This window comes from Corvus hawaiiensis, chromosome 4 (genome assembly GCF_020740725.1).
Source record: "Corvus hawaiiensis isolate bCorHaw1 chromosome 4, bCorHaw1.pri.cur, whole genome shotgun sequence".
Classification (NCBI taxonomy): Eukaryota; Metazoa; Chordata; class Aves; order Passeriformes; family Corvidae; genus Corvus; species Corvus hawaiiensis.
Window position 1 is genome coordinate 55,365,416 of NC_063216.1, and position 26,071 is coordinate 55,391,486.

A 26,071-nucleotide genomic window follows, 5' to 3' on the forward strand; every position below is an offset into this window, starting at 1 on the left:
AGAGAGCTGATGTAAAATTTGAGGCCTGTGTTTCATTCCCTGAAATGAAGCTCTGTAAAAAATGAGAATGGCACATTTACAACTGACTTTGTATAAGCAGCTTTAGTTGTGTTAAGCCTGTACTGTGAAGTCCACATGCAGACTTTGATTGTACTAAAAATGTACAACAATGATTTCAATCATTAGAATTTGCCTCTGAAAAAATAAATCTTTGTCTCTTAGGAAGGGAGAGATACTAACAGTTGGATGCTTCATTCTGAAGGCATAATTACTGTGCTTTTTTTGACACATGAGAAACATGAATCCTGTTTTCTGAACTCAGTGGTGTAATTATGAGGTGGTAATATTAGCCTGGAAGTTGTTTCCATTTAACATTCACGTAAAGCAACAGCACAATAAGGAGCTAAAATAAGAATCCCAACTATCCCTTTATTGTTTTTTTCCCTGTGGAATCTACTACACCAAGAGAAAGTAGCTGCTTGTCACCTCTATACTTGGCAGCACAGACAGCCTGATGTCTCAGCCAGACTTTCTCCTGGAAAAAGGTTTAATTAAATGAAAGAAGAAAAAGCGCTGAGTACTTGGGACAAAAGCTCCTGTTCGTTATGTAATTTTTTGAATGATCACTGAGCTATATGAAATACTCTGTAGTGAGTCAGGCTGAGACCAATAAATTCTGTTGTTATGGTGCAGTAGATTCTCCTTGTTAATCCTGTAATAACTGATATTCCTCTCTTCTCCTTTGTTTATTGAATAGTAATGCAAAAAGCCTGGAGAGAGAGAAACCCTCAAGCCCGAATTTCTGCAGCACATGAAGCTTTGGAATTAAATGAGTGAGTGACAACAACATTAACATTTATTTCCTGTCTTTTAAAAATCCATTTGATGATATTTTAAGGCAAGGGGTTTGCTATAGTAACTTCTAACCATGATTACAGGCCTGTCAAAGGAAGGCCTACAACAGAAGGAAAACAGCACAGCTGCATGTTGTGCTAGCTACCCAGAAGATCCTTAGGGTAATGATGACAATGGGAGTCTTCTCATTGATGTCAGCAGGCTTTGGAACAGCATAGAAAAATGTTAATTAAGTTACCTCCTGATGAGCATATGAAATATACATTTATGGGATGGAGAGCTCCCTTTTGGATTTCTCAGTCATCAAGAACAGAAGCAAGAAAGAAGAGACTCATAAACACATTCTAAAATATTCATTTCATAGTACAAGAGAATATGATGTAATTTGCTGTGACCTTTGGTCTTTGAGTCCATTACTTATTTTTTTAATGAGAAGCGTAGTATTTTGAGATCCCACAATAAACTCAGTGCTGTGATGATTTACTGGCATGGCAAACCGTATAAATGTTGCTGACATGCATAAAGGGAATCCCTTAGGTTACTGAACTGAGATTACTGCATTTTAGAATTCCATAAACTGGCACTTTACAGATTGTCCTTCATGTGTTTCATCAGAAGAAGAGAAAGAATTGTTTCTTCTTGTATAGTGATTTAACTGAGAGACCATGCAGCATAAAAGGGTGAAATGAGCTATTAGACTGTCCCACTCACACTTCACAGAATTACAGAATGGTTGAGGTTAGCAGGGGTCTCTGGAGGTCAGTATCCAACCCCTCCCTTCAAACAGGGCCACCTGTTTGCACAGGACCATGTCCAGCAGGTTTTTGAATATCTCCAAGGAGGGAGACTTGACAACTTCCTTGGACAGCTTGTGGCAGTGCTCAGTCACCTTTACAGTAAAAAAAGTGTTTCTGAGGTTCAGGGGGAACCTCCTGTGTCTCATTTTGTGCCCATTGCCTCTGGTCCTGTCACTGGGAACCACTAAAAAGAACCTGACACTGTCTTCTTTGCCCCCTCACTTCAGGTATTTACAAACTTTGACAAATTCCCCCCAAAGCCTTTTCTTCTCCAGAATGAACAGTTGCAGCTCTCTGAGCCTTTTCTCATATGTGAGATGCCCCAGTCCCTAATCACCTTTGTGGCCCTTCATTGGACTCTGTGCAGTATGTGCATGTCCCTCTTGTACTGAGGAACTCAGAACTGGACACAGCACACCCACACGTGGCCTCATCAGGGCTGGCTAGAGGGGAAGGATCACCTCCCTCACTAGTGGAAATACCTCTAGTGCAGGTCTGCTGCAGGGGCACGTTGCTGTTTTGGTTTTTGCTTGGTCTGGGTTGGGTTTTCTTTGTTGTTGTTTTAGCTCTACAACTACATTTATAGTCCATTCTTTTTATATTCCAATTAAATGCAGTTCTGTTGATTCCTTTATGCTATTACAGTAAAGGAAACAGTTTATATTAAAACAATAGTACATAAAACTAGTCTTGATTTCCAGAAGGAGTTGTAGAGATGTAGGCTTAGTGAGACAGTGCTTTACTTTCTGGGACAGCTGTCAGTAGGTGTACTCACGGGCTGAGTGATATAGTACCTAAAGATGAGAGTTGTGGTGTTGTTGACAGAATATTTATTTGATGCTTCCGGCCCATCGTGGTTGGAGGCCGCTGCGTCCTCCTGGAAAGCATCCCAGATGAGGCTGCTTTGGCTATGCACCACACCAGCACTCAGCCTCCGCCCAACAGCGCTGGGCTATGCCCACAGAAGCCACGCACACGTACACCACCGGAAAGTTGCTGAGTGCGTCACCAAGAATAAAGAGGCGGCAGGGGTCCTTCACACAGAGTTCCGCAGAAGGTTACTGCCGTGGAAGGGTTCTGAGGGTGAAGAGCCAAGATTACAGGAGGGCGCAGGGTATAAGTACGAGGGTGACACAGGGTGGAGAGAGGGCCAGGGACCAATGGAGAAAGAGCCAAGGTACACAGCCCAAGGGGGAAACATGGAAGGGGGAGCCAAGGACCAAGAGCTAATGGGAAAGCGGGGAAGGGAAAACATTCCAGGACATGAACTTATAAGGGGTCCAGGGGGTGGAGAGTTAGCAAACCAATCAGGGTAACAGAACTGGGGTACATTAACAAAAAGTGACAGCACCTTGGGAGAGGCGCTTTCGATCACCCTGCCTTAAGGCTTACCCAAGGGGGTTGATTCAAACTTTGGGGCTGTCTCGCCATCCCCAGGCCCCCCAGCTCACAGGCTGCCTCTGCCACAGGGGCAGCCACTGCAACATTTATTCATCAGAATAATTCATCAGAAAGGTACATGGACAAAATTTCCTTGCCTCTGTATTTAGCACATCCTTTCTAGTCTGCATGTCTTCATACAGTTTTTATGTCATGGACCTTTCTCATGGTTTTTCATCTGATATTTTTGCAGGTGTGCTACTGCTTATATTCTCTTAGCTGAAGAGGAAGCGACAACAATTGTAGAAGCAGAGAAGCTGTTCAAGCAGGCTCTGAAAGCTGGAGAGGGCTGTTACAGGCGCAGTCAGCAGCTACAGCACCACGGTGCCCAATATGAAGCCCAACACAGTAAGTTTCTTAGGAGGGAGAGAAGTTCCAAGGAGTTCTTTGGATTTGGGAGTTTGGTTTTTTTGTTTTCCCCCTAAGAACTAATCACTCAGTGTTTGACATTGGCTAAAATATGGCCCTAGAGCCAGACTCTTCTGTTTTAGTGTTTTTGCTTGATTCTGTTGCTGAGCTATCAATGCTCAGATTACAGACATACCTTTATTTTGTAATGGCAGAAAATATTGTAGCATGTACTTAACAGAAAAGAAAAGGTATCAGAGCCAAAGAGATATAATATTCAGAAAAAGCTGGACACCATTTAAGGAAGTTACCTTTAGCCATTTTTCAAACCCGGGTTCATGTTGTGAAAAGGCAGTAAAGAATGGTGGAAACAGGAGTGAAGTGATGCTTTGCCTTCTTTTTTCCATCAGCTCTGAGGGTAAATGCTTACACTGTTGTTCCGTGTAAAAGTTAATGAGACCAATTAGCCAGTGGGACATTTGAAGTTAGTTGCATTTGTTAAGAAAGGTCACAGAAACAAAAATTAACAACTGAAATAATAAAGTACTTTAATTGAAAGTCTAGATTTTTATTACTTTTAAAAAAACTTTGAATTAGCATGTCTATCTGCTGTTTTATTTATTAAATACTCCTAAAATCTAAGAAAGTACAATCACTGACAGTAAATGACCAAAAAGATAATAAAACAAACAGTCAAGGTTATTTCTAGACTACAATGGCTACCTTAGGCAAAAATAACACCAAATAATTACATAAATACAATCACTAGCATATTTTTGGTCATCTTCAGGTTTCTTAGGACCTAAATTCACAGCCTCTGGCTATCTTACATAATTTGAAGATTACTGATAAAAATTGCACATAGTAAAATTGTCTGTGATCCCTGATTTCAAAAGTGTCTGCAAGTCTATACCTGAAAACCTGAGGTTTCATAAAGCTTGGGGGTAGTATTTTAAGCATTTGTTGGTTGTAAAACTATATTTAGGATGATTTGTTCATTTTTGCTGGAAGTAAAAATATAGAGTAGCTGAGCCCTTGAAGCAATTTTTGTGCTGTAGCAGGTTTATGGTTGTCTATGAAACCTTAATTTGTGGACTCAATCCATCCTGAGTGCAGCAATTCTATGAAGAGTACACAGTAAGTAGTTAGTAAGCACTCCCATGATGTTTTTGTCCAAGGTAACCTGAGAAAGTTTGTGCAGGCAGATACAAGTATGGTATTTCCGTAACCTGTGTGTGCTAGATGGCTACTGTCATCATTAGGTTTGACACCCTGAACCTTCAGTACTTCAGCAGAGGAAGTAACCCATTGAATCACAAAACTGAGTGCATTGTCACAGAGCAGGGAGGCTGAAAAGTGACTGCCAGCTCTGGCTGTGTCTTCAGGAGGATCTTCAGGAGGGGCTAGATCATCCCACATCTCTGTACCACCCGGTCTCCCCTTGAAAATGTCAGTGTGCACCCACAGAAATTAGAGAAGCTCCAGCCTCAGATGTTGCCTTGGACACAGGGGCTTCATGTAGAATTCTTTTGATTATATGCTGGACTTTTGCATGGTTTACAAAGGTGGAGAGGAGGGACTGTGGACACATGTGTTGCAGTTCCATGGTTCTGAGAAGTCTTGGAGTCCATTTCTGGTCTTCAAAGTGGATTCTGGGATGAAAAGTGGGCATTTCATCTTTTAAAGGTGAAAAACACTGTAATCTCTTAAACAGTAACATATTATTCTATGTTTCTGTTTATTCATGTGTTCCACCTCCTTCATAGCATATTTTGTTAGACCATAAATTTTGAGAGTAAATAATGACTTTGAGTACCCAACTTGCCCTCTTTCAAAAGGTGCTAGTTTATAGAAAGTAAGGGCAATCTTATTTTTAAGGTTGCTCATGTTACGCATCCCAAGTCATTAGTAACCTCAGAGAATTTTGGCCTGAAAGATTATCTTGATTTCATAATAAGTAAATGCCTTTTGACAATTCCTGCTCAAAATCCTGAAAAGAAGCTTAACCTGAAATGTATACCTCATAGCACACTACATAAACATGTTGAAACAGATGTAACTAATAAATTGTGTATTCAATACATAGGAATCAATAAAGAGATAAGGAATTAGGTAATACAGAATACAGCTAAAGAAATTCTTCCCTCCCTTCTTTATCTTTTTCCTCTAAAGTAAGTCCTTTCAACCTGCTGCTTAATCTATTCGAAAATTTTAATCACAGCTTTAAAACGGTTCATAGGTACTTGGAATGTTTTCAGCACATGTTGTTCTTATTATGAAAGGCTTATGAAAATTTTAGGAATAGGCTAAAATCTTTACAGACCAGATGCTATACACAAAGATAATTTGTAGCAGGTGTCTTACATTTTCATGATTCAGTAATTTTGTAGATGGTTATCTGCCCGCTCATTTCCTGTTAGTCCAGAAGCATTTTAAGAGTTCACATTCGAAGTGAATGAGGATTGAAAGGAGTAAGAATTCTCCAAGAGAATAATTATCACCGCTGTTTAGTTTCTGTTGTCTTTGCTGTTAGGGAATCTTCTAGCACACAGGACTGTCATATCTGAAACATGTTAACTTGCCATCCATAATTTGTGGTGTGAGGAATTTGAAGATGACAGTTGGGTAATGAGTAAAGGCTGTAAACAGAAAGTTCAGTGTATACTTACCTTCTAATCATTAAGAAAAAGATTGTTAGAGGATGAGGATTTGCTTTAATACTTCTTGTTGACAAGCATGTACGTAATAACTGTACCTTCAGATCTGCTTATATTCACCAGTGCAAGGCCAACCCAAGAGTACTTATTTATACCACTGTAAATCTGGATTAATTCCACTGATTTCTGTAATGCCACATCTAAATCTTCAGAATTTGGTAACTTTTTATCAAATTCTTGTGAAAGCATTGGTGGTAGCGAGTAAGAAAAAAATTGAAAGAAAACTGTGTTTCCTTTTGTATTGGAATACTATAAATGAACCTTTGTTTTATCTTTTTTATCTTAATGCTCTTTCTTTTTCCTCTTGTACAGGAAGGGACACCAATGTGTTAGTATATATTAAAAGAAGGCTGGCAATGTGTGCAAGGAAACTGGGGAGGACCAGGGAAGCAGTAAAAATGATGAGAGATGTGAGTTTGTATTTCTTTCACATGTGATATTTGCATAATAGTAGTATAGAAATTATACATTTTCTTGCAAGTTAGCAGCCATTCCTGCTTCATTCAGCACTGCTGTTCTTTTGTATGTATAATGTGCATAAAGACTAACTTAAGTGATCATTTATTTATAAGGTTATAAAAGCAGCATCAAATACCAAATGGACAGTTACCCCTGCAGACTGAATTTTCCATCCTGGTACATGTGCAATGAAGTTCAGTCTTTAATTATTTGATCATGAAGTTAGTAACATTTTTTTTCTGAACCATGTAGTGAATGCTGCTAACTTCATAAACAGATCTTAAGTATTCTGTTTTCTCCTTCAAAACTGCAGTTTGGCTCTGTGCATTGTTTGCATCACACTATTCAGATATGAGGACAGTGTTATTTATTCATGCAAAACCTATCACTGAAAAGTCAAACCCCAAGTAATGAATCTGTAATGAACTGAACCCCCTCTGAGAAGGGAGCTGACTGTATTCTGGCTTTGTGGGCAGGGGAGCTACCAATGGTAGTCATAAATCAGTAAGCTACAAAGCTGCAGACTTGAAACCCTGAACAGTAGCTGTTTTGGAGATGGCAGAAGGGGCAGCTGTTCACATTAGGCAATGTATATGTTTCAAATATATAAAAGGCTCAAGTTTAGATGTAGCTGTGAATGCCCAGCATTTCTTTCATTGATATTCCCAGGATGCAGATTAGGAACACAGTTCTTTGAGGGGGTGACTTACATTACCTGAGGTAGCAAATCTGTGACAGAAGGAGGAATGGAGCCCTACAGCTCTGGGCAGATGATGGTAAAACTACCTCCCAGTTTCCTGTGTTTCTAACACTTCATATTCCAGCTCCCACAAAAAACCAGGAAGAGATGAATCCAGCAAGATACATAGTTCTGCAAATTAAGATGCAGGTGTTAAATTTTAAATGCACAAAATGAAATCCCAGACCAGAATGAAGCACCTGTAAAGTGTGCTTTAGGCAGCTCAGATGAATGGTTCAGAAATCTGCCTAGTGAAAAGAGAAATTCTTGTTGCAAGTCAGTGTGAATTTTAATACAAAAAGGAAAGCGACCTTCTCTGGAGCTGAGGCACTTGCATCAATGGCAGTCGGGCAAGTGTGTTTGCCAGCTTGGAATCCAGTACTCAACATCTTCTTCTGGAACTGGAGCACTCATGAGTATTTTTTGAAAACATTGAGCAGAGTTCGCTATAATAATGCAGGTTCTCATCCTAAATATCTGCCAGATGGCAAGTGGTGAGTAACTTAGTTTCCTGACTCTTGCTGGGACCCTTCAGGCACACAACTCTCAATCTCCAGAATCACTAGAATCCCAGACAGAGGTGTTGAAAAAGAGCTTGTCAAAAAACCAGCCATTGTACAGCTAGGAGTGTGAGAAAGAGGGATGAGGAAGAAAGACCTGGTTTAGCACTCTGCTGGCCAGCTGGGAGAATGTTGATTTCAAAAACATTGTTTTCAGTCCAGCCAGCTCTGCTGATGCTTCATGAATTTTGTTACACAAGTACTGTGGGACAAATACTGAAATGTTTTGGGACAAACATTGGAATTCTAAGTTCTGGCATTAATACAGAAAAAAGATAAAATTTTGAATCTCCCATTCAAATATCACACATCATAATTATGCCAACTTCTGGAGCTTACTATGGGCTGCTGAATGTGTTTTGTGATTTGTAGATAGGGCTATGAGGAACAGATACTGTGTGAAGCCTTCTTCTGCTCCTGTCAATATGTATGGATAGTTGTGTATGCAGAACACTTGGTTTGGGGACTTGAGTGGTCTATCTAGTCCTAGATTTCTTATGCAAAGTGAGAAGCAGAGCTTTGATTAGCGAATGACCTATTTTGTCACTAGAGATAAAATAGTCTGAAATTTATAAGCAAAATAGAAAATTGTTGAAATTAAGTACAACATGGATCTTGAGAGGCAGCAATAACAGGAAGACCCAAAGTCTTCAGTTATTAAACATCTGAAGGATAGAAAACACTCTTCTACAGGAATATTTTGTTAAAATGGAAGGACTGGATGTGAGACAAAGGAGGTATAAAGATAGAATTTCATCTTGGAGAGTTTCAGCTCAGATCAAAGCATTCTGTGTTTTTCCACACACAGACACTAAGCCAAATCCTCAGAACTGAATTTAGATGCCTCTAGAGCTCTTCATTTTAAGCAAGCAGAGCTGAGAATTAGCAAGTCTCTAGAGGAAATATAAAAGCAGCAGTAACTCTGGGTCACAGCTCCAGTACACTGGGAGCAAGATGAGGGTCAAGTCAGCTTTGCAGATGCTTTTCTTAGACTGGCTTGGAGCTACTTATTTCTGATGAATGCAGATCCTCCATTTCTTCATAGAAGACATAAATAGTACACTTATGGAGAGGTTTGAAGAACATGAATCTGTCTTTGAAGGTTTCTTCATGATTGATGAGGAAGGAGATGAATTTATTCATCCTAAAAAGAGTATGAAGAATACGTTGGCTAGGGACTGCTGAATCTAACATCAGAGGGCGGAGGCCCTGTTTGTGTTTGAAAGATTGAAAACAGGTTTCTCAAGATGTGGAACATGATGGAAATGAAGTGTTAAGAGGTTCATGACACCATCTGGGAAATATGATTGGGATGTAGTGAGTCTTTGCCACTTTGAAAAACTAAAATATTTGAGAGTGTTTAATTCATTGCATATATGAGGCCATCTTGAGGACATTACTGATGGATTAGATTGTCTTGCTTAAATTTTATGTAAGAAAAGACTGAGATCCTACTTAAAACACCTTAATGAAAGGGAAATGAGTTGTTGGTGACTTAAATAAGAGTTTGATTTTATGGTTATATACACTGCTGATATAAAAATCATATTTCTTAGTATTATACTGAAGGTATTTAAAACCAGGGGGTTTTTTTAGAACTGATTTTAAAAACTGTTTAAAAATCAAGGGTGCTTTAATTTGAAAAAATTGGGTAGGAATTTCTATTGCTTCTGTGAGTGATTTTGAAAGAGTATATTTTTGCTGGCTTTGTTGCTTGGATGTAACTCGTTCAGTTGAGTTGAATTAATGAGAATTATGAACCTGTAGTTTCCATGGAAACATGTAATGAAATCATACATAGGTGTTGCTTTTGCTTGTATTTCTGATGATAATTATTTACTATATTTTGCTATAGAAACCAGCAGCTGTCACTATTTGTATATATTGAGTTAACTTGTGATCTCATTTTGATTAGTGTATTGTTGGAATAACTCCAGTGTAGTCAACAGAATTATTCCAGTTTTATTATTGTTTATACAGAGCATGATATGGTCTGTGAGGGAACTAGATTGCTTTTACTGTCCCTGAGGAGAAAGTCTACAGTGCTCGTTGTTTTACTTGTTGTGCTGATTACGTTAGGAGGATTTAAAGTAGTTTGTTCTAAATGATTTTGGAGAATTTAGTATGTGCAGAGGCGAAAGGCCATAATGGTGGCTGTGAGTAATCTTCATGTTGAACTGTCCTTGTGGGCAGTATTGCAAGCCAGTGGTGGTGATGAGCAAGGGTTGCCTTTTGTGCCACCTGCTTTCCATCTGCTCTTTTCAGATTCCCTCACCATTACAATGGAAGAAAACAGGAATGTGCTAGGTTTGCGTTTTGTGTTTTTTATTGATTGAAAACAGAGAGGATGTGGAGGGTATGCAAAGGCACTTCACTTTCTGCTTTGTGGGCGACTGGATCAGTGACTGCACCACTGAATTCAGGAGCAGGCCAACACAGTCACTTTTCTTAATTGGGTCACTGGAAATGTGAAAATGTTCCATGCAAGAAAATGAATTTTCAAATTAATTGGAGCTTCTTGGGATTGTTCTGGAGAACATTTGGTCTGTGGAACAAGTTTTAATTGAAGGGTGATGTATGTTTATGAAGGAGAAGGGTGGCAGGCAGAATGTGTGCCAGTGGACAAAGCAAGTGGAAGTTCTTAATTGCTTCCTCCTTCAGAGAGAAAATGAAAGAAACTCATTCTAGAGTGTATTTATCTCCTGCCCCATGAGCTTGCACTCCCTCAAAGATTGCTTTGTGTTCTTAATAAGTATATATTTCTGAGACACAGTGGAATTGCTACTTGCTCTATGCTCAGCAACTTTGTTCAGAAATGAGTAAGGTTTAAGGAGAGAAGAAGGTCTCCAGGTCTTCCTTAGGTCTGGAGAAGGATAGAAAGAAAAACACTTTTTAAGGGTCAGGAAAGTGTATTTTATTTCTAGTATCAGTTGTATCTGCTGAGAAATTACTCTTCAGATCATGATAAAGGACCTAGAAGTCTGCTTTTACATATTTAGCTCCGAGAACTTTGCTGAGGATATTTCAGTTGAATGTTTATGTGTTCATCTTGGTGCTCACTTGCAGTCTCTAAATGCGTATTTTTATGCCACAGAGGACACCTAAACAGCTTGTGTTGTCTCTTGCTGCATGCTTATCAATTGGCTGCATGAAAAGTGGGCTGCCCTAAGAATCTAAAATGGTTTAAGAGGTTATGTCACTTGAAGGGTACTCAATCACACTAAATCAATTTTAATGATACAGATAGGTTTGGTTTTTATCTTTTTGTGATCAGTGGTATTAGTGATTTTTTTCTGGGATGATAGTTCTGCAAATCTAGCATACTTTCTTGTCAGCTTCTTTTGCTGAGCTTTGAATAAGGATTTCTATTCAATATTCTATTGAATTCTGTATTCTTGTGTGCATTGCTGATTTCTTCTTGAGTAAGACAAATACATAGCCAGGACAGTTTTCTGCACCTCAAATTATCAAGTTGTGTGAAACAAAGAGGGTACTTATTGCTAATAAAGATATTATGATCCCTAGAAACTTAACAACACAATCTCTGCAGCTGCTTGCATCGACGGCTACTGTCTGTCTCTCCCAAATGCTGCTGTGCTTGAGGCAAGGGTGAGTGAGTCAGCTCTTTGGCTTGTGTTACACAGGTCAGGTTAGGCAGGCTGCTCTGCCTTGAGTGGGATTCTAGCTTTATTAACATCTGTAGTAGTTGTTTAAAGTACCATTTATTAAAATTTGAAGGGAGAGTTCTTAGTTCAATGAGACCAAGTGTTACCTCATAGATTTAGAAGAGTGCTACTCTTGTGAATGGTGATATTTGCCAGTCTCCACCACAGAGTGATTATCTTCAGTTAATTCTTGTTCTGATACACAAGCACTGCAATAGTGGCAAGTGATAAATGCTGATTTTAACATTTTCATATGTCTGTAATCTGGTCACAGATTCACATGGTATGGTAAGTGGGTAGGGCGGGTTGGAGTATCCCTCATTTCAGTGGGCTCTTAAACAAAATGGAGACTTCCATGATTCCCCTAATGATGTTTATCCCTTCCTTTATCTTCACATCCTCAGACCCCTCACTTTTAGTCGTGATTGTGATTCTGTCCAGAACCTCAGAAGCTAGAAATTTGGTGACTACTACCTAAACTTACAATAATGTTTCTCATATAAATTACAGGTTTCCAGTATTGTCATTCTATTGGATAGAATATAGTCACACAGTCTTGGTAGGAGCTGTGGTAACCTGGACTGCTTTTTGTTCACCATCTTGCATCACTCCATGTTCAGAGACTTTGTATAGTACTTTTATTATGGTCTTCCATCTCTCTGGAATCTCTTAGCTCATTTTTGAGGTCCTAGATAATTTCCTCACTTTAATTTCACTTAAAAATCCATTTCTAAAAATATGTTAGTTTCTGAAAAAAGTACTTTGGGACGTTCTTTCAATGATTAATTCTATCTACTGCTTTTGCCACCTCTTAGTAACCAGTTTCAGGGAGAATTAGATATACTAAATATGAATTTTCATGAACAGATTGTTTCTAGTAGAAGGTGTCCCTGTCCTCAGCAGGGGAGTTGAAACTAGATGATCTGTAAGGTCCTTTCTAACCCAAACCATTCTGTGAATCTGTAATGTAAATAAAGCTTTTTTTTTTGGGCAGGACTACGAGTAATGACTTTATTTTCATGCTTTATAGAGTTACTTATATTTGATGTAATAAACATTATTATAATTTAGCACTGTTACTAGTTTTATATAATGTAATTGTTTAGTAATAAGTATAAAATCTAGAACAGCTTGTGCTCTTCTGCGTTCATGCCACATCTGCCTTTAAAATTCTCTTGATACCTGAAAGACGTGCATTTTTACGGCATAGTCCAAATAACAGCATTTTGTAATTATATTCTTTAAAGAACTTAAGTCATGCTCTAAAGACTTCAATCCTCCAATTAAGAGAGAACATTAAGGGTGCATGTTCTACAATATTTCCTTAGAGTTTGCATATTTAGTAAGATATTTTTCACTTCATTTACTCATTGTTAATCCTGCATTGAAGAGAAGTCGTATTATCTTTGAATATTACACAGAATTAGGCCTAAATTCAATTTTAAAATTGAATGATGGCAAATTATAAGCCTGTGCCATCCCACAGTGTAAACTGGATCTGGGTCTCTTTTCTGACAGTCTGAAGTTGTCAAATTTCCTGAATTCCACATACAAGGAAAATATGAGGATCCTACTGCTACTCATTTCCAAGCTTCAAAACAACAGGATCGGACAGATTTGGTTTCTTAGCTCCTATCCCCTCTGAGCTGTAAAAGAGTAACTGTGGAGCTGCTTCCAAACAAAACAGTGATTATTTACCAAAAGGAATGCAGCACTTAAAGAAATTAATGAATTGACAGAATTCTAATTTTGCTATAATTAATCAGAACTTTAATTCAGGTACGTCCAGTGTATTTAATTAATTTTCCAACTCCAAGAGCTGTGACAGTGTTTACATCACAGGAATCCCACTCACAATGTGACGGTGGTGGAATGACTTGCACTTTTAGGACCAGGAGTTAGACTAATTTTTAAGCATTTTACATTGCTAACAGAGCCTTTTTGTGTGCTAACTTCAGTCTGCTGACACTGTTTCTGCCCTTCTGTCCTTGACAGGTGAGCTGGCCAGGAGAACAACTTAAGATTAGTGTATCTAATTAGACATCAGAAGGTCAACATGGAGTGACATGTTGCAAAAGCCCAGGGTGAGCTTCAGTCAGAGCTTAGACGTGTGAAAGGTCATCTGCAGACAATGAAGCCCACAGAAATGGAGGCTTCTGTTTTTCTACTCAGAAATGGCTTGGAGTTCTACCTTTCCTACCTTGTCCAGTTAACAGATTACGGGTCATATGCCAGAAAGCAGTTTATGTAAAGCCCTTGTGAAAAGGCTGGTGCTGTCCATACTGTGTTCTTGGTCCTTCAGTTTTGGTGGATAGTTGCACCTGAAAGATGGCAGCCTCAGTCATTCCTCTTTTAGGAGACAGAGTTTTCCATTTCAGATACCCACTGCAGGAACATACGCACTAGGAGTTAAGGTTGTAACAGTTTCACAGTTTGCATTGAATTTCCCTTGTTTGCTTGTTGTTTATTTTAAGATTAATTATGAATGCATTCAGTTGAATACATTGATCTGAAAATCAAAAATTGTTTGTGGAGAAACAGGAGTACAAGCAATGAATGATTGCATGCCCTGCCCATAGAAGTTGTGACCATGCATACAATCATAATGCAAATGGAGAATAAATGTTTCAACACCAGGTTATATATAACATCATTCATTGTCCACCTTTGTATGCCCTTGTGTCCTGGGGTCTAGTTGTAGGCATAGCTGCAGGTTATAGTGTGTTTCTACACAAATAATGTTTCTTGGCTAATTGATTCATAATGTTGTCACAGAGAGAATAATAGATGCAGACATTAAAGCTACATTCCTTTAAAATGTTTAAAAAAATTAGATCTAAATGAAAATGCTGATAACTGAAATACTCTCAGGGAAGGGAATCTTCTTCAGTAAACGTCCTTTGGGAGATAAAACTTGTTCCTCATCCAAAAAATCAGAGGGAGATTTCCTTTTACCATAAGGCATTTTTTGTGATCATCATTTTTTCATATCACAAAATCATTGAACCTACACCCTGCAATGTGAATTGAAGTGAATCTGGGAATAGGGTGCTTCTGGGACTAGTGCCCACATATCTGACTGTGTCAGACTTACTTCCAAAATTTATCGGCAAACTTATACTCCCAAAATATTATTTATCTAAAAAATTAAAACTGAAATATCTGCAAAAACTACCTTTATACCCAATGAATCTTTCAAAGAAAGGCAGCTCCACTTTCTACACCTGTACCTATTTCCCCCCAAACGCACAGAAGAATTGGAGTAGAATATGTACTAACCCAGCTCCAGGGCTGACTTTGATCACTAGAAGGTATTTTGACCAATACAAGTTCAAAGTAAAATCCTTGTGAACATAGATTTTGCATAATATGTTCAACAGCCATCTGAATATCCTCATGTTGTAAAGAGGGAATGCATTTATAGCCACGTGGTGTCTGTTTTCACGCGGTGTGAAAATGAGTTTAGCTTAATGGAACACTTCTGTTTAATGCCCGGCAAGAAACCAAGTAACTGGAATTTACAATGGCATTTTTAGTCCTAAGTAGTGTATATGTAAAATGCTGTAGTGGCTCTGTGGCTCAAGAAATCTTGAGTGCTCAATTTGATGGCTGTTTCTTGAGGTCGGAAGGTGTGGAGAAAGATGATAGCAGAGCCTTCATCTTGTCTTCAAGTGCAATGCTTGCCACGCAAATGAAAGTATTTCTCAGGTTACAGTAAAGAAGTAAAAATAATTAAAATTTATAAGCCAAGTGATTTGGCAAATATTAGTCTGTAACTTTGCAGAAAATAAATCTTTGGGTGCAAAGGGATGTCTGTGCCTCTTAAACTGGAGGCCAGATTAGAGATCAGTGATGTATGGATCTGGGGAACTCAAGGGTGTGTTTTTCATCTTGTGTTCAGGGATAATGTCCCCATCTTTACATCACTGTGTGGAGTATGAGCCAGCTCCCCCTTCATCTGCTAGGGAGGGGAGCGAGCTCAGTCTGCTCCCCATTGCTCCTCAGCATGACCCAGTATGTGGCCTGCCCTGACCAGTCACTAGACCTGTGTGGCTGTTTTTTTCTTCCCTAGTGTTTGCTTTCACTATGAGACCTGAAAGATGACCTGTCATAATATTCTTCCATCAAAGTGGCTTTACTTTCTGGCAAGTTTCTAAATAAACAAATTTTTACTGTGACTGGAAATTATTTGCAGCAAAAACTAGATACTCTACATCCAGATATGACAGAGAAATGAGTTCATGTCTTCTTTTTCTTTTTTTAATAGCAAATATGCTGTCATTTATGCACAGTCAGTGCATAAATAGCTGAGTGGCCTCTTAGAGGTGTTTTGAGGCTGCAGTATTAACTGAGTTCAGTGTTACTGGGTTGGACTTCTTAGTACTCGACCTTTCCCAGATGAAACCTTTATTAACACTTGTCAGTTTGTAGTCCTGGCAGTCCAGACAGTGACCTTTATTCCTCTGCTGTCTGAGACAGGGTTTATCACTCTGACAGAACCTAATTAAAATAGCAAAAAAAATAATCAGTGAGTGATGTCAGTGAGAGGCGGAGAATCGGAGTAAGAGCTTTTACTGGCCAGAGTACATCTGTAACTAGCTGCAGCTCTTCCCTTTTCTTCACTGATGGAGGGAATGTTATTTTGCCAGCCATTATTCATTCTCAATGAGCAGGGATAATCTTTCTTAATCCCTTAGAGGGGTTTCTTCACAAGATGTTCATTCTGAACTTTGAATCACATTTAGGTAGTGCCAGATTCTGTCATGCTCTTTCCTGCCAAATAGTAGCTTCCTATCTTAAAAATCCAATAGTAAGGACAAGAATGAAGAGAAGTAGACTCAGTGATGGATCTTTAACTAATGAATCCAACTATGTGAATTTTCACCTGCACTTACTTTTCTTCATGAACAATGAGTTAATACTTTTTATTTTATTCTCAAATCCTTTGACTTAACCTAGATGAGCATCAAGATCTGTGGTCTTTTTTTTTTTTTTTTTTTAAGGGGGGAGAAGAGCCTGAGAACTATGCAGTTTTGTTTGTGTTCTTTTTCACAGGTTCAGCTCCTACCAAACTGGGAGTTTATGGCCATCCCCATGCCATTAACATGAAAAGTTCAGTGACCTATTTCAGCTGCTCTCTCAGTGATCCTGATTCTCACCAGAAATTTATGTAATCAGTTAAACAAAACACTGCCATCCTTGCCTTTCATCTAATAATCCTCAAACTGCAGCAAAATCAATGCTTTTCCGGACAGACAAGTTTAGAGTCTTAAGGTCAGAATAGTTCTTCCATTAGCCTATGCCAGACCATTTCACAAGACAGGAATTCTCTGTGCTTTGCTTCTCTGTTAAGGTCTCTTTCTTAACAGAGTGAAGACACTCCAGTGCATTATCTGTTTCTCATTTCTGAAGTTCTTGGTGAATATTCATCCCTCTTGTTTCAGTCCTTTTTATTTTTGTTTATCTTATCTGTTTGTGAGATTAAGATTTTCTGGTTCTCACAGTTTTGCTGTTTACATCTTGAAAGGTAGGTTTATCAAGTGTCAGAGTTTTCAGATCTGGCTTATTATTTTCAAGTAGAGCAAGGCTGACCTTGGATCATATTCTTTACTTGGCATGTTGCAGTATTTCTTTTCTCATAAACCCTATCAGAGAGATTGTAAATTTTAGTGTTTCCTTGCAAGTTCCTGAAAAATAATGTCAGCAGTGGTAATACCAGCTACCCCAGTTCTTCACTGTCAGGGACCTTTTTGTGCTGAATCTACATCATGTAGGCAGTTAAACAACCTTAAAGGGGACACAAGGAAGCAAGGATCTTTTAACACTACAGTTCTTTAGAGAATCACTCTGACAATAAAAAATATTGTTTAATCAATTCTGCAGTAAAAAACATGGGTGCTTCTTATAAGTGTGACTTAGAAAAAGAGATGCAGTAGAGTATCAGCTTCAGTCCTTTGATTCTATGCAGGTATTGAAACTCAGGATATCTAAAAACAAATCCCTGGTATCTCTCAAAGGCTTAGTTCATGAAGTAAAAGCACTTACATGTGAAAAGATTAGATTATTTTAACTCTATATTTCATTCAGTTTGTCATCAAGATGGATTCCTTAGTTATGGTGTTTGATTTGCATAAGCTTTACCTTTCCTATTGTTGCAGCCTTTTCTTTTCTTTCTCTTTTTCTTATTTTTTATATTGGCCACAATTGCAATTGTGTTCTAAAGTATTTACAGTTACAAATCCTGGTATCACATACTTGATAATATGGTTGCATATATGTAAGCTTCTCTCATTTGATGTCATTGTGGTTTTTCAATGTGTTTTCTGTTTTTTCCGCTAATACACCAGAGAGATGCTGGATGACTTACTACTGATACACTGGAGCTACACTGTTGAAGATTCTCTCCCAGAACAATAACTCTTTCTCGCTTTGAAGAAGCCTGTTCATTGAAGGAGAGTTATGTGTTCAGATAGCTGGGTTGTTGGCTTTGACTAATTTCATCCTATACAAGCATGTCTTGACAAGAACCTGACCTAGTATCCATATGAGCTCAGAAATTTCTGAAATAATAGTGAACTCTGGGAAAGAACTAAGAGCAAGGGGAACTGAGGAGTTTTAACTTGGTGCCAGCTATTTCAGTGCATTTTGAACAAGAAATCCATCTCCATTTTAATAATCTAACCCTTTCATATGTTATTGATTGTAGTTGATGAAGGAGTTTCCCCTGCTCAGCATGTTCAACATCCATGAAAATCTGCTAGAGGCTTTGTTGGAACTGCAAGCATATGCAGATGTCCAGGCAGTCTTAGCAAAATATGATGGTAAGTTCAAATATGTATTTGTATTTTCTATAGGTGATACACACAGAAGAAATATATTTAAGTCAAACTCTTAAAATTTAGGAAACACTGTAATTAAGTTGATTGGAATGAGCTTCATACATGCCCTTACACAATCCTTTATCCAAATATTAAATACTGTGCATTTTTTCTGCCAACGCATCCTTAAATCATTGTACAGGGTGATGGCACTCACTAGAAGCTCCTCTGTGCTTTCTTTGCGTTCTGTTGATTTTTAAACAATGACTGTTTAGGTTTTGCAGACTTTTTATTGCGTGCTATTCAAACATTTTCTGAAGAAAAGATTATCAGTGCCCCTGTAGACTTACCTGTGAATGTTGACTTAGTAGCATACAAGTGCTTTACAAGCATTGATTTAACTTCATAGCAGTCTAGTGAGTAGCAGACTTCATGTCTTAAAGGGAAAACTTGGAAAGCTCAGAAGAGTAGGTGGACTTGTATTAATTTTTTTGTTGTTTTTCAGTAGACATTGGTTTTTGCAGCACTGCAACTGTTTTCATGTCCAAATCACAGCTGCTGCACCTCTAGCTCTTTGAACTTGAATTCAAGACACCAGGATTTCAAGAGATGCAGAGTGAGAATCACCAACTGGCATACGTTGTTTAGTCCGAATTTACTGGGTTTTTCTTGTATTGCGTAAAAGCTTGGTGATAAAAACAGGAATACAATCCATCTGTAGAGCAGCCTTCATCAGCCCGCACAGTGCCACTCGTCCTCCTCTTACTGCAGTCCCTGGCTTACTCAGTAGCCACATCCCAAGTTCTGCATCAAGTGAATCAGGGAACCTACAGCTGTCAGTTTCCTGTTGTGTTACTACACAGTCCTCATTTATCCTCAGAAAAGTGTCATTCTGTGCACTGGGTTATGAGAGCATATGAAAGGAATATTATATAATGATATAACTAAAAATGAGATCATAACCTGCATGTATCAAATAGCTGACTTAAGTGAAACCTATGTAGCCTTAATTAACTCTTTTGCTAGGTTGATCTTGTAGCCTTTAAAATGTTCTTAATTGCTAGCTCTTACTATCTCTGGTGTTCTTTGAGCAAAGATTTTAAGGTTTGCAACATCTACAGTTTTGGAAAAGATGGATGGACATTATTTGAGCTACTGTTGTATAAATGCCTACCAATATGGACACTGGAGCCTATATGCACAATGCTTTGGACACTCTTTCTCATGGATTCTTTTAAGGAATTGGCTGGTCTTCTGTCACATTTGCTTACTGAATTGTCTTCTCTTTTGCATGCTCAGTTTTAGCTTTTAATTGCTCCCACTTCCTACCAGAGGCTCCTTGTACCAGTACTGCTCATTCTCAGTTCCATTCTTCTGCTTTTCCTGATCACCTATCCAAATCTTCTCTTCAGGGCAGTGATGGTCAAGATATATCTCCATCCACTTTACAGCTACTGTCTTAACATCTTTTCCATCTTCCCTTTTCTCTGTGGCTTCTGCCTCCTCTTCGTTTGTCATTCTCTGTTGCCTTGCCTGGGTACCAAAAAGCAGAACAGCAGCTCACACAGACAGAGACTTCTCGCTGTCAGCCCCAGTACTTGGGCCCATATCATCCCTCAGAACCATGGCAAGGGGATGCATGTTCATTGGATTACTTAATGTGCTTGGACCCATACTTGTTGAGCAAAGAATCTTTGGAGGGTATAGGCAAGAAAAATGCAGAAGCTCCCACTGGCTATGGGCTAACTGCTTTCTTCTAATGCCTTATAACTTAGGAAGTTAAGATAAATTTAAATGAGGCTCATAATAGACCACTGTCTTGTACTAACATGATCATCCTGCCAGATTTCAGACTCCTGCAGTAGACTGTGGCAGAGATTTAAAAAAAGAGAAATATGCAGCTGATTACAAGCAACGTTAGTGCTCATCACTGCTGCCAGTCCAGTCTGGAATGTTTTCACCTCATTTTGGAGTCAAATCATTCTAAGCAGAGATCAAAATGTCACCCAGGCCCTCGAGTACTGCCATTCAGTAGCAGTAATGAGTCTGGGAGAGATCTTGGTTGTACTTAGTCTGATTGATGAAATTGGCAGTTAAAGTGCTAACATTAGAGTCTTTCTAGTAGCTCCTTGTATTTCAGTAATTCCTGTGACACTGGTAGAGATCCCAGTGTTCTTTATTTTTCCATGTTAAAAAGCATGTAAGTAGAAATGCCAGTTTTTATTCCCCAGGCATCACAGTTTGTTGGCACCTTCTAGTCTTCAATGTAGTTATGAGGTAATAGTCCTGGGAAATAGCAGAACTGTGACAGAACAGGGTATTAAGCCATGCCTTCTCAAATCTCAAGACTAAACTCCAGTGTGAGCTCTACTTTGGCATACTAAAGCACTGATCCCTGATTTTAAACAATACCATGGTAGCACTTTATGTCATGGAAGTTGATAAAACTTGAAGGTGTGTTTCGTTTTCTCAAAAGCATCTTACAGAGTCAGAACAAATGAGACTTTCAAAAATAAAGCTCTTATTTCAGCTGTTTGAACACATGCAGTTTCAACTCACACTTTGGTATGATGTGCGTATGCACTAGGTATGCACAAGGACTCAGCAAACACAGGCTTAAGCAGTATAACCCTTACAGTTCATGAGTCTCAGAAGGCCTGTCTCAGGGAGTCTCAGCTCATTTTAGAACTCATCAGCTTCATGTGTTGTAAGATTTATTGGAATATAAAACACTGAACTCATTTATACTTTCCTATCTGCAGTTTCTGTTGGTCCCACTCCTCTGCTTTTTTTTGACTAAGACCAAACCTGATTTATTGTATTTTGATAACATATGAACAAATTATTTCCTTGAGCAGTCTGCTCCCTCCCTGGGCTAAAATATTGGACCACATCATGTGAAATCTCAGCCTCTGCAAGCAGATGCTCTGCTTTACCAAAAGTCATGTGTTAAACTGTGTTTATATTATGTACCTGGCAACAGAGCTGATGTCCATACTCATTATTCATGGAAAAAGGGTCTCATTAGTGGAACAGCATGCACTGTTGCTGAGCTACATCATTATGGTTTCAGAGTTCAGTGTCTGTCAATAGAGTGAGGATGACCTAAATACTGTTGAATTCTGAAAATATTTTTTGGCTCTGATTTAACACATATCCATGTTATTTACAGCAGCAATAGTTATGGCTGAGGGAGTTGGTCTGCTTGTAGTGATGCTTAGAGCAATTGATTTATTAATTTCCCTGGGCAGCCAGTTGCTTTGATAGATATTAAGTGATGACCTGGGCACTGTGTGAAAACTCAGACTTTTCTGGCAGTTTAAAGTCAGATTTTGAAAGAATGGACGCCTGTGTATTTAATCTTAGTAATGCAATGGTTCCTCTCTAAACCTGTCCTTGCTTTCATTTTTTAAAAGTACAGAGTTTTCCAGTGAGACTATAAGCCTTCTGGTTTACAGGATGAACACCTTATACAGATTGTTCTCTCACATACCCCTTTGCAGAGAAAGAAAAAGATCATGTTACCATGCCAGAGTCCCAAATACAGAGTTCACTTGAGAAGATATTTTAGAGCAAAGAACACATAGAAAGAAAATGGGGTTTAAATACAGAAGATCTCATTCTGCTCTACACTTTGACACTTCTTTATTTGTTAACAGCTTACTTAGCAGAATCCTACTTTAAATTAGTGTTATATCAAAATGCGGGCCTTCAAAGAAACACTTTAGAAACAGACTTCTTTTTCTTGGAATACTTTTAACTTAGTGAAATCCAAACAGTTAACACAGAGAAATTACTTTTCTAAAATGTGGCCTATTCAGGACTACTCTTGTCTCTGCCCCCTTCTGTCCAATTTCTTCTTGTCCTTACAGATTATGCATATAAATTCTATTTATATTGAAGGCAGTCCTTTTGTAGAGAGTTGCTGATTGATGAAGCAATTGCATGCAGCCTTCAGTTACATTAGCTGTGGTTTGACAGGGATTTTGTAGATAGTTTCATTACTTGTCATGTTTATATTTGACAGTTTGGAGATATTCTACCTGGTGGAGCTAGCTGGGTAGGTGTTCTAAGGGCAAGGAAGAGTTTTCTTCAGAGTTAAAGGTGTAGCAAGTGGCAGTATGGAAGCAGCCATTACCTCATACACAGTCTTTTATAATCCTTTTGTTTCTTTGAAAGAGGTATCTTAAGAGAGTTCCTCTAAGTTAAAGTTCTACCAAAACCTAATCTACCTTCTCCAAGAGATGCAAATCAAGACCTCCAGTTTGTGTAACAGTAATATCAAGAGAATAGTTTATCTTTGTTCCTATCACATCTTTTCCAGCTTCTGCTTGTAAGAACTAATTTCTTTCCTCCATATCAAAATCACTTGTCACTCCAGCTAGGTCTCAGCATCAGTTCTATGTCTGTTTATACCATCTGGTCTCTTTTTTTTGCCATATGATTCTGTGGGGTTTTTTGTTTCTCCTATTTGTGCAAAAGCACAAAAAGACTAAAGTAATTATAGTAGTCTTGCTCTCTTTAACTTTCTTTAGGTGAAATTATTCCTTCCCCTCCACAGGCATTTAGGATTGAATTCAGTCAAGTTAAAGTGGCTGACACTTGCTTGGTCACTGATATACATGTCAGCAAGAGTGGCATATGAAATGTTTGAAATCAGCAGTTGTAAATCTTTCCATAACTCAACAGTGTAAGTTTTAGTTGTGGTCACGGCAAAGTAAAGACTTCTGGTATGTGCTGGAATGGTCTTCCCATTCTATCGAGGGCCAAAATCCAGCCCTTAACATAGTGACTGTGTGTGTTGGATTCGGGTGTTTCCCACCACTGAGGAAGAATGCCAGAAGTACAGAGAATCAGAAATGGTTTTTGTAAGCACCATGTTCATTGTTGTGTTCCCTCCAGCATGGTTTCTACTATATTTTGTGGGAAAATGCAGTCAGTGTTTTAATGGGATATCAGATTTTTTTGATAGTGTTTTTCCCCTGATGTTCAGCTCATACTTTTCTTTAATGATTTCCATCATATTAGTCTTGTTTTTAACCATTTGTATCAGCTTAATTCACTTTCTTTCTTAATGTTTGTGTCTTTATAGATGACTGCATCTCTCTTCTGTCATCAGTGATCCAGCCTGCACATATTTATTTGTTAGAGTGCTTTGTCTTTTCCATAAGCAATTCTTCCTACCACCCGTGCAAAATAGGGAATAATTTCTGATTAGTGACTTATATTTTTGCGTTTATTAATGACTAAAGCAATTGCAACATGCCTGTCTCTTCATGTTTAGAGCCTTCTGATGACTTGGTAGGGGATGTTGCATCATTCCATATGCAGATTCATAATTTTTTGCTTTAGTTACGATTTATAAGAACAATAGATCCCATGACCATTTTAGATGATATGTGGCATGCTCTGCATATCCATAACATCTTTCCATCAGGTCAGTCTCATAAGCAACTGAATAGTAAACAAATGAATAGTAGGAATTCACTTTTCCAACCCTCCCCATACTTGACTGGGGCTTATTAAAAGAAAAGGCTCATAAATTAAGTCTAAATTTTTGTATTCTGTTTAAAGATACAAGCAATAAGAAAGAAGGAGAGCCTTTTTTAGATTGACACATCAGTTGCTGTTAGGCAAAAATGTCCTGATGAATTGGACAACAGAATAGCAGTCACATCTTTCAGCACATTGTGGGAGCTCCACAAGTAATCACAGGAGGGTGTATGTGAAGATATTTTGCCAGATGGCTCACAGAGCTGAACACAGTCATTTATTAAAACTTTGCTTTGGTTCCTGACAGAGTACGTATCTCCTAGGGCTAGTTTGGACATGATTCCCTTGCTAAATTGGAGTTGTTACCAGACATAGTTTTTATGCCTCTCTCTAAACTATGAGGGTGCAGCTTTGGAGATGAAGCCTAAATTATATGAGGATTTTAAAGTATTGTAGTAACAGACCAGCGTATAGCAGGACCAAATACTTATTTTCTAATATGTAGCAAATAAAAAGCAGAAGTCTTCTGAAAGCAAGCAGGCATGGACCTATTAGAGCTGTCTCAATTGGACTAGATGATGTCCAGAGCTCGCTTCCAACTCCAACTACTCTGTGATTCTGTGATGAACATGAACATTTGTCTATATTTCTTGCATTGCTAGGGATCTATAAGTATTATCCTCAAACAAGTGCTGCTTGCTCTCTAGGAGCATTGTGCTGGAAGAGGCCTCCTGGGTGAATCAGGGCCCCTGCTGTTGCATTCCCTGCATGATACTGCCCCTTCCATGAGCTGAGCAAGCTCCATCTTAGAATTAGTTGGTTTGTCTGCCCCACTATTCTACCTGAAAATCTGCTTCAAATGTTTACTTCACAGAAACTTTCTTTCAATCTCCAGCCTAAATTTAATTCTGAGCTCTTTATTCTTGTGCTGAGGTTGTCCTTTACCTAAGCAACCCTTCTCCTCTCCTAGTGTTCCATGCGGGTCTGCATAGGAAACAGTTGGATCTTCTCTCAGTCTTGATTTCATTTGGTTGATACAAAAACAGTCCAGTCCTGTTTGTTTTTGTTGTTCTTGACCATGGGTGATCAGATTTGAAGACAACATTCTTTGAGAAATCCCATTTCTTTTGCAGAAAGGACTCACGTGGTGTGTCTGAGCCTTACCTCATCTCACCACATTTCCCTTCTTTACAGATGCCAGCTGTTCATTGTGAATCATCTTGCAATCTATATGCACAGATGTTTCCAGCTCAGGAACACTTACTACCTACTAAAAGATAGTGGTTTGTGATACTGTGTTTTGTTTTAATATGTTTAAAAGGCATTTCTGTTCACTGGAAATAACTTTTAACTCCTGATGTTAAGGAAAACTTGGTATATAGAGGGTTATTGAATGTGTTTAGAAATACTTGCTCTTCCTATCATTGAACATATGCTCATGCCTGTGTCTGTAGCTGTCTTCTATTAGTGGAGTAATTAACATATCTATCATCCAAACTACTTCGCATGCTGTTGATTTTAATTACTTTATTCGCCACAATTACATACTCCAGTGAAATTATAGTTGCAATATATTATAGGGAAGCCTCCAACAGGAGATGTGCATCTCATACTCAAAGTGCATAAAAAGATAATAGGATTTAACAGGTAGCCTTTTCCAAGCGCCTCAGTCATTCTGGCAATGTTTTCTGTCTAACAGAACAACATTGTGCCTGGTTGCTTGGTTATTAATAATGAAGGATGGTGACTGCTGAGATGTGACTTGCTTGTCCTCTTTAACTCCCTTTTGGAGCCCTATCTTGCAAGGCACATGAGTTCAGTAAATAACAAGTGTCTGTTAATCCTAAAGTAACCAAGTTATCATGGTAATTTTGTCTTTCTAATCAAGTTTCATGACAAACCAAGGGATAGATAGTTTCTTAGAACAAAAGTCAGATTAGCCGCTCCTCACTTTCACAGTGGACTTACTTCACTGCCTTGTGTTTGCTGTGCTGTATTTGCTGCTTGCTCTAAGAAGTTAACAGCGTGTGCAGAAGGGTTTGCAGAATCCAACATTTGGTGGGTTTGGTTTGTTGTGGTTAGGGTTTTTTTTTCCATGTAGCTGTAATCTCTAAATTTTAATGCTGGAATATTTCAGTGACAATATGTGACTGCTGGGTAGATTACAGAATCACGGAATC

The 26,071-nt window shown here is 38.5% G+C and overlaps 1 protein-coding gene across 2 annotated transcripts in view; it reads left to right on the plus strand.

The window, feature by feature from the left end:
* The window catches only part of ST7 (suppression of tumorigenicity 7), a 143,307-nt gene that overhangs the window by 93,277 nt on the left and 23,959 nt on the right, over positions 1–26,071 (plus strand). For both annotated transcript variants that reach the window (XM_048300753.1, XM_048300754.1), the window contains exons 6-9: positions 758–833; positions 3,286–3,440; positions 6,470–6,567; positions 18,287–18,401. In XM_048300753.1, the coding sequence (XP_048156710.1) occupies positions 758–833; positions 3,286–3,440; positions 6,470–6,567; positions 18,287–18,401 (444 nt within the window). The remainder of the gene's footprint in view (positions 1–757; positions 834–3,285; positions 3,441–6,469; positions 6,568–18,286; positions 18,402–26,071) is intronic.